This window comes from Rhagoletis zephyria, unplaced genomic scaffold, assembly GCF_001687245.7.
Source record: "Rhagoletis zephyria isolate East Lansing unplaced genomic scaffold, Rhagoletis_zephyria_1.1 Rzeph_scaffold_02146, whole genome shotgun sequence".
NCBI lineage: Eukaryota > Metazoa > Arthropoda > Insecta > Diptera > Tephritidae > Rhagoletis > Rhagoletis zephyria.
This window is the reverse complement of record NW_016159230.1, coordinates 25566-35392: the sequence shown is the minus strand read 5'-3', so window position 1 is coordinate 35392 and position 9827 is coordinate 25566. Positions and strand designations below refer to the sequence as shown.

The 9827-nt window shown below is 32.4% G+C and overlaps 1 protein-coding gene across 1 annotated transcript in view; it reads left to right on the top strand.

The window, feature by feature from the left end:
* Window positions 1-9827, top strand: part of LOC108366109 (collagen alpha-1(XV) chain-like) — a gene marked incomplete at its 3' end in the record, with an annotated part of 91360 nt that overhangs the window by 57524 nt on the left and 24009 nt on the right. Inside the window, exon 7 of the mRNA XM_017620410.1 lies at window positions 2225-2347. Within this exon, the coding sequence (XP_017475899.1) occupies window positions 2225-2347 (123 nt within the window). The remainder of the gene's footprint in view (window positions 1-2224; window positions 2348-9827) is intronic.

Genomic DNA, 9827 nt, shown 5'->3' with positions numbered 1-9827 from the left:
GAACAAAATTAATATACCCTTGTGCATAAGTGCGCTCGGGTATAAAAACTATAATCGCATTGTCTTTGAATAAATGAGGATTCTTTGAGCAAATAGGATTCGCTGACTTTTACATAGAAATCACTTTCCAATTTTTTTGTATAAATTCCCTCTATTGTTAAAAATTAGAATATGTGCTAAAAATTCCTAAAGAAGTGGTCTACCTTTAGCTATAATGACGACCTGTATTTGCTCAGGATTTTATGGAAACAGGACTTCGAACGTAATTTAGATATGGTTCATAAAATAAAAGTTTCAGGAGTTTTCAAAAATTTTTGCAGTTTTTTTCGGGATTATTCAAAATTTTGTGCTTTTTTAATTATTATTATTTTTTTTTTTGATATTGGCTTTTTTCGGGATTTTTCAGGATTATGCGCGTAGGCGAATTTTCGCTTTCTTTCATGTTTTTCGAGTTTTCTTTTTTGGCATCTTTAGAGTTTTGTATAGGAATTTTCTGAACCTTTCGAGATTTTTGGACATTCCTCGAGTTTATTTTTCGGTACCTATAGGGATTTTTTTTTCTTTCCCGTACTTTTCATAGTTTCTCGGAGTTTTTCGCGTTTTTTGGTACTTCTACGGGATTTTTTCGAGTCATTTCTGGTTTTCTTTTCTGAACTTTTCTGGACCATTCGATTTTTTTTAGAACCTTTCTGAACTGTTTCAAGACCTATCAAATTCACTGTTATCTTCTAATTCTAAATAAAAAGAAAAAGTATTGAGTGTTCGAATTTTTGTTAAGTGTTTGGATGAGCTTTTTGCCGATTTCAAGATGTGAATCTTAATGAGACGCATGAGTGGTGAAACTTTCTATTTTACGCCAACTCATTATGGCTGATGGTTTTAATGAGCCGCTTTTTGAGGTTGTAGTATGCTCGGAGTTTTTCTATTGTCTGCCGAGGAGCGACCGCTTTAGAATATTTTTTGTGTTAGATGGTACTCATACCAGGAATGAAACCCGGTCCATGTAGGGTGGTAGTACATATGTACCTCCAACTGATTGACTTCCGAAGCCGCTTTTATGATTGTCTAAAGATTATTAAAAACTAAAATTCGCATAAGGTGAGCCAGAGTGGTGAACTTATATCACCAAGACAACCTATTGGCAAATGTAACTAGAATTTAGTTTCCTTGAAAAACATTGAAGAACCAAAATTTTAACTACTCGAATAGCGAATGTTTATCGCTATACCATCTTAAGTGCCTTTCACTTCTTTCCCCTAATCAAGTAGCAGCTCAAAAAAAAACCGGAAATTTTAAAGTTGTAAACATGTCTAATGCATTTACAGAGGGCAAACTAAAGTTCCTTAGTTCCTTTTATACTACATTATTTATATGGTATGGTCGATGGAACAATATGTAAACCTGGTCATTATTTCTACTGACTCTCGTCTTAATCCTTATAAACAAAGAATTTTTGATGGACTAAAATCGTCTTTCCACTTAAATAAATAAACAAACTAAAAATTGTTGATTCTAACTTAAGATTTTGTTAAATTAAAGATGCCGACATCAAACAATTCCCATATGATTAGCATACGCTAAGAAATAGTTTTTCGCATTTTCTGACGAACGTGTAATTTTGAGTTGTGTCACTTTGAAGATAGAAAGTGTGCGATACCCTATTGCTGTCAGTATAAGTGCAGACACACACATTTTGAAAACCTCATACATAAATCTACACCTTACAGCGTGTATTTTATTTTAAGTTTTAACTCTACAGCTTGCAACTATACAATGTAGCATTCTTACGTATGTATATAAATTGGGTTTCAAAAACCAAATTTATTTACAAAATCTTTATCTCCTTTAAACTCACAGTAGTGATTCTATCTTGTGCCAGTATTTTTGTTTGTGTGCTAAGCGTTGAATTATGAAAATGTATGCACAATTTGATAACAAATTTATTGTTGCATAATTTTTATGAAATGTGAGCACGCGCTCATCCCAAATGCACAATCATAAGTACTACAATCAAGTAAGCGTATAAACATAATTTAGCATTAGTCATGCGGTTTGTGTCGCGCAAATGCGCACAACCGTACATACATAAATATGTGTGTACATTTATCTGAGCGATTTAACGAATTTATTTACATGCGACAAATATAAATTCCTGTTTACGATACGTATTTTCCAACAAAATACAAATTTTACATAAGTAAATGTTTTTTTCTCTCTTTTGCAGCTTGGTACATTGGTACCCATTGCCACACCCGCCCCACCGACTACTGTCGCACCGCCAGTACGCGTCGATATACAATCATCTAATCTGCTCAATAACCTGCCGCCACTACTAAATACGCCAACGGTAAGTGAATCGAAGAGAAGGAGGATTCAAATATTTTTGAATGTATATGTTTTTGCGTTTTTGTGTATATGTTTTTTTTTTGCTACTTTATTTTTGGTTTTTCGCGTTGTTAAAATGATGTTTATCAGTTGTAGAAGAGTTTGTCCTTTTCAATAGATTTTTGTTGGCTGAGTCTCTGCCTCTGTCATTTGAATTCAGTCACACAGTTGTACGTTAATTTTGGTAAATTAAATGCGAGAACAAATAATTTTTTTCTTACTAGTAACATTGGTGCTAAAATTTTCAAATCTATTGAAAGTGACAAATTTCTTCTCGGTTTGATAGCTTTTTTAGACTCATAAGCCCTATGTTAATTAAGAAATCCACCACAAAGTGTACAATATTACAAATATAATGTGCATACCCTAATCACCACAACTGACACAAATAATTGAAAAAAAGAGCACACAACGCAACACTCGAAATACACCAACCAAAGCTCCATTTTACTATTTATTTGTGCTACGAACACTCTAAAAGTAGCGACAGACGGCAGCGTTCGTTCGGATGAACTCGCCAATACGGAATTATCTCCGACGACAGTTGATCCACATTAACCCCAATGTGAGCTATTTGCAAAAATTAATTATTTTTATTTTTTTAGATTTACATTGGTTGTACACACATAAGTATATTAATACATTAGGGTGGTCCTAAAAAGTATCTATATATAGATATACACTGGCCACCCCTTAAGTTTTTCCCTACGTACAAAAAATAAATACCTACACGAACACATAAAAAATTTTTTAAAATTTTTGGGATTCTAAAAAATTTAATTTTTTTCATCGCAAAGATTCGACAAAAAATTTACCTAAATTTAGTATTTTGCCGGCTCGACGTCAATTTTAAAAATTTTTTTTTGAAAACACCAAAAAACTTCTGTGTTTCATAAAGAATTTTTAAAATTGACCTCGAGCCGGCAAAGCACTAAATTATAAGTAGAAAGGTCGCTAAAACCATCAGAATTTACCTAAATCTGATAAATAAGACATACTGTCGAAACTTATTAATTTTAAGTTAATATTTTGTCGAATTTCTGCGATTTTTTTTTNTGTTATTTTTATATAAAAATTTTGGCTAAGCCTTAACCAAAACCGTGTAAATCACAGTTTCAAAATTTATACAGAATTTAGGGAAATTCAACAAATTTTCATCAAAATTTCAACTTTTTATTCTGAATTTCTAAAAAATTTTTGGGTAAGCAGTTTTATAGCCCATAAAATTAAGTATAACGAATTGCAAGTTTCAAAGGGCTAAATAGTTTAAAAACCCGAAAAAGTAGCTTACAAAAAAAAAATCTCAAAAAATAACGCGCTTTTTTAGCCTTTTGAAACTTGCACTTCATTACACTAAAACTGAATGGACTAAGAAACTGCATACCCAAAAATGTCCTAGAAATTCAGAGTTTAAATTTTGATGAAAATTTGGTGAATTTTCCTAAATTTTGTATAAAGTTTGATACTGCAATTTACACGGTTTTCGTTAAAGCTTAGATGATATTTTAATATTAAAAAAAAATCACGTGATCATTTGTTTCAGTCACTGTGTATTATAAAAAATTTTATTCTAACTTATCGAAAAAGTCAACTATTACAAATTTCGAAATTGAAATGTATGTTTGCTAACCGAACCCACGACTTCGCGGCTCGCTTAATACGCAAAATTGCCATATGTCATTTTACAATTTTGATTCACATCAACAGCTCAGTTAATCCGCATTAACGTTTCCGTCTGTTTATGCTATAAAGCATTCAACTTTCACCTGAACTAAGTAGTTACAATTACACCGCACTCATCCCCATTTTCTCAAGACCACTGGCCATTTGCAAGTTTTTTCAAGCACTCAACATAATTTCTTTTACAAAAAACTTTTTTAGTTTTTGCTAACATTTCTTCTAAATGAATTTTTATCAATAAGTACTTTTCCTTACACTCCAGTTAGTTGCATTCACTCTCCCTAAAAAGATATTTTTGTTATCTCATTGCAAACTACTTTACTTTTTTGCGTTTTCTCTTGTTTACCTCGTGTTCGTTGCATTCATTTACCACATTCTCCTGCAAGCGCAAATAAATTTTCGACTTTTTCGTTACAGTCGAAGTTCGCGTAGTCGATTTAAATTCTTTCCTTTTCGTATTTTATTTTATTTTTTTTATCTTTATTTGGAATTATTTCTAGCTTCGCGCTTTATGATCTAAACTAAAAATTATTTTTGGAAAGAAATACATATTATATCAATTTGATATTTTTTTTCTTATACTTATCTAGTTTCTTCTCTGGGTCTTCCTTTGCTTACATGTTTTTCTTTTTAAATAGTTTAAGACTTGGTTTCACTAGAAAATGGCAATGAGCTGTTATTTATTTCAACCGCATTCATTTCAGAAGCTCTTAGCATATCAAAGACAAGAAAACTTAAACTTAAAGTAGAATAGAAAGACTATAAGTATGGGCTCAGTCGAAATAGCTCAGGCGGTTACAGCGAAATCGAAAATAAGGAGAACTACGCCAAGAATGGGAAGATAAATCACTTTTTTTTTAACCGACCTACAAAAGGAGGAGGACACGAAATCCACTAACTTGATTTTGAAGACGAAAAAATGTTCACTTTCTGAAGAGTTTAAAAGAGTAAACTTTTTAAAAACTATGTAATCGTCTTTGTTAATAATAAGTACCACGCGAAAAGGTTTTAATTGAATTATAAACTGTTATTTCCTCTAAAACTTACAAACTAACCGGGTATACTACGAATGTCAAGCACTTATTTTAATGTTTTTGAAATGATGATATGTGAACACTTTCATGAACATATAAACTAGTGATATCATTGCAAATTTTTTACGATGCCTTACATTGTATTATCATATATTTGGGATTCCACTTTTCACTTATCTCACGCCCGAAGCTCACATAAAACTCTTCGAACATTAAAGTTCATATGCACTAAACTATTTTTATGTACGACACAGTGATAAATTTTTACAGCTACATACAAGCGTTTTCCTAATTAAATGTTCCTCGCTTTTCTATGAACGCACCTCATACGCGGCATACTTCGCAGAAAATTGCAATCAAATCCATATTAGTTTATTTTAATGGGTCAAAAGGTTGACATACAAATGAGAGAATAGCAAGCAGCGCAGCGTAAAAAAATGCAATAATGAATGAAATGAAAAATTTAGATATATCTTTGGCAGGCTAATAGAAAAAAGCAGCGGTGAAAAATATTAACAAGTATGCTTGCTTTAGTTAAAAATTATGAAACAGCAAGCAAACTGCTCTCGTAAAGGTGACCTTTCTTACAATCGAATGAAGAGAGAATAATATTGAAGATTGTAATTTTTTTCAAAAAAAGTAGTTCAAAATTTTTGTAGAAAGTACATAAGGCTGAAGGTGATCGGCCTGTAAGAATTAGTGTCGAATTTTTGCCTGACTTTGGTATCATAAATAAGTATTTCTGAAAGCTTCCATATGTGGGAAAAATTTCGTGGACACTTGTGATTCAAAGCGAGGAGCACACACATACTATGTATGTACGGGTAGATGCATTCTGATGTTGTAATTTTGCTTAAAAAAACTGAATATTTTTGAGTATGAATCGAAATTAGACGTCAATGATTATTGTTAAAATTTCTAAAGGAAATTTAGCTTTTTAAACGTGTCTTTCAACGCATTTCACGTTGAGTATTCTTTGAAGCAAAGCATATGGAACTGGCAGCAGTAGAACAGCTGATTTTACTTTTATCGAGAATTTCAGGTACCATTACCGATGCAATGTGCAGTGGTATGGAAGCAATTTTAAACTTTTTGAAGAGAAAAGATATTCATTAGGCAACACTGAACCAAAAAATTATTGCTGATTTTACGATGAGATGAGAAACTCCCAAAAAAAGAAGGCTATTAGGATAATGTTTTAAAAAAGTAAAGAAGTTCTCAAATATGGAAGGGAAGTGGAACCTTTCAAACGCACGCTTTGCAATTCACCTCCTTCTGGATGTTATATATTGGCTTAAATCCAAGTGGAAAATAAATAATGCGTTAAATAAAACACGTGCATCCAAAGTAGTTGGATATTTGCATCATGTATCCCTGCCTTCGAAAAATATATGACAAATAAAGATGCTGTTTCGAAGCAAATAAATCTTGAATCATTGGAAAGGGATTTAAAGTCGCTTATCTTTTGCGGGAAAATTGGCAAAATTATTTTTTGTACCGCATTAGGCTGCCATAAATATATGGCACCGTACTTGTACTGCTGGTGCGATCCTTCTTTTGATTTTTGATTTGCAAAAGTGGTAACATATGTCATCGAAATTGAAGTCAATCTCTATCTAAATTAAGAATAACCTGACGAACAAGTCGATCTTCTTCTTAGTCTAGTACGAAATCGATTTTTGTTCAACTTAAGGTTTCAAAATGGACCATTTAACTAAAAAAGAATGCCGATTTTTTTCTTTCATAACGCGAACATTTTCGATTTTTTTTAATACATATACTAATGATATTCCCTCACCAGGCTTTGGATTTCGAAACATTGCATAATAAGCAAATCAACCATTAAATTAAATCGTTAATTATTCTATACGATATTTTTCGAGAATACCTTGCTAGAAGGCAATGTACAAGAGAACTTATTTTCCTTGCAAGATCTCGAGCTTGATTTCTAACTACTTGTCCAGCTCCCATTTAGTAATCGAAGAGGTGATTCGCGTGGAATTCTTCTCTTTATTCACTTGAAGGTCCACCAAAGTGAACAGTCAGTCTGCCATGAAGTAGACAAAGAATGAAAAATTGATTGCTTGCTTTCTTTTCTTCTGCTTTGTATAAGTCATGCAACTCTTTTGTACAAGTATTTAGTTCCAGATCAAAGTAAAACGTAAAATCACGCTTCGGTCAGCTGTAGTCTCAACATCATTTTAGTTTATAAAACTAAAAGGAAAATTAAAGAAATAAATAAATAACTAAAATTCTTCGCTAATAAAACTTTAACTCTCCAGCCAATCAAGTAAGATTTTTTTTCACAGCATTCCCAAAAACTAGTGGCATGTGTTTTCTTTATATTCAGTACATATGAAGGTGAGACACAATTGAGTACCCAAGTAAGAAAAATGACTGAATTGGAATATATATACATATATGTATGTGTGTGCCTATGAACATAGAGCAATGTAAAAGCAATAACATAATAAGAACCAAAAGGATAATGTTAAACTTACGAATAACGTTTGTATACCTTTATACAGAATCGTTTATGGGGAATTCCAGCCCAATTCGGACAAAATTTGGCCTTAAACCATTATGATTTTTTCGTCTAGCCGTTTTCGAAATATCGATTTTTGAAAAATAATAGTTCTTTTTTTTTAAAGGCCCATAACTTTGGGACCATTTTTTTTAATTTTCACTTTTGGAAACTGAAATGGAAAAACCCGTATTTCTATAAAATTTACAAATTTTTAATATAAAATGTACATACATGGCGTATTAGGAACAGAATTAGAATTAAATAATCGATTACGTGAAAATGATAAGTCGCCGCTTAGTACTTGCCACTGGAATTGTGTAGAGAATTTCTTCCTTTACACTAAACTGTTTGTTTTGACGCAGCCAGAGCGCTTGGCGTTGAGTTGGACAAAATTCTCTGGTTTTTCATTAATTTAAGAACTCGAAAAAATGGAATCCATTATTACCACATTATCGGAGTACGCTTAAAAGTTGCGGAGTGACAGTTTTTTCCAAGAATGTTTCAAGAAAATTGATCAGCAATTTGTCGTTTTGTTGAAAATTAACATTTTATTTTAGAATTTAAACGAAGATTTTTTAGAAATACGCTGTTGAAAATGTTTTCGATTTCATTTTCCCAACGGGTTTTGGAAATGAAAAATGTCAAAAGAAATGGCCGCAATAGGTCAATTTTTCGCAAACATTAAAAAAAAAATAACTATTATTTTTTTCAAAAATCGATATCTTGAAAACGGTTGGACAAAAAAATTAAAAAACTATCATGCTGGCGTTTCTTAACTGTTACTATCGCGTAAAAAGTAAAAAAATAATAATAATTGGAAATGCCAAAGTCAAATTGTGTCTAAATTGTGCTGGAATGCTCCATGTACACAGGTATGTAAATCCTTACCTACGTACGCAGTCATGTATGAGCTAAGAAAATCTGTCCAATTGAGGTCACAGGTGAAATAACAGTAGCGGCACACAGGCGATAACGCATGAATTAAGTGGCAAAAAGAACTGATTGCCCTTACTTATACAAATGTCTGTAAAATAGGGTGGTCCAAAAACGGCAAAGTCGGAATTGTAATGCTCTCAACCCCTAGGATTATTCTATATCAAAAAAAGTATACCCCAATTTTTTTATTTTGAATTCAAAAAATATTTAAAAGTCGCTCAAAGCGCTCAAAATTTAACCTATATTTAATATGGAAAAAACAACTTTTCGTAGAAATGGTACAAAATCGATATTTTCGAATGAATGGAAAAATAGGGGTATATAATTTTTTCGCTATTGAACAATCGCCGGGGGTGAGAGTATAAAAATTCTAACTTTACTTTTTCACATGCATTTCAGGATCACCCTAATGGACATACATAAACACATTTGAACCGAACAAACGAAAAACGCATGTACCCAAGTTCTGTATACAGATGCTGCTAGGTTTACTTAGCCGATGGCAAAGGTTAGCCGAATTGCAGCAGCGTTGTTAGGTGAATAAATGGCGTTGAATCCAAATTGAAACTTGTTTGCGCTCAATTTGAGTTTAGGCAATTTAACTCAATGCAAAATTTATTTACCTCAAATGTTTGGCTGGAGACAATACGCAGGTGTGTTGGTATATGTATGACATATACTTGTATATACATAGGTGTATACGCGTACAAACGAGTAGACACAAGTACGCACTTACATATATATGTATGCGTGTGTGATTTTATTCAAACGCAATCACGTCCATTGTGGGTGAACGTAAATATGTATGTATGTGTACATATGTACATAGGTATGTAGGTATATGTTTAAATAAAATCTACATCGCGTCACTATGCTAACCAAGCCATTATCCTTTGGTGTAGTTACTTTTTTCTTTGCCCACTGGTGGAAACGGAAACAGGATTATTTCACTTAGTTTTCTTTGGCAGCTGCGGCTCGAGTTTCGTATTTTCTTGTTTACCCTCTGTGTACTTCTTTATTTTTCTGCAAAATTGCCCATCACTTTTCATTGCCGTAGACCAGCATTAAAATTTCACGAGCATTGTGGAAATTTTGCTGTCTAAATTTTTTTTTTTGCCATAGTGAAATTTTATACTTTAATTCACTTTAGTACGCCATAATGTAGCCTGCGTGCCATTAACCCTTTTCCAACAACTATCGGCGCTTACAATTTTATTTCGTTTTTTTCCAATTTGATGGCCTTGAATTGCTAGTTACTTTGATTT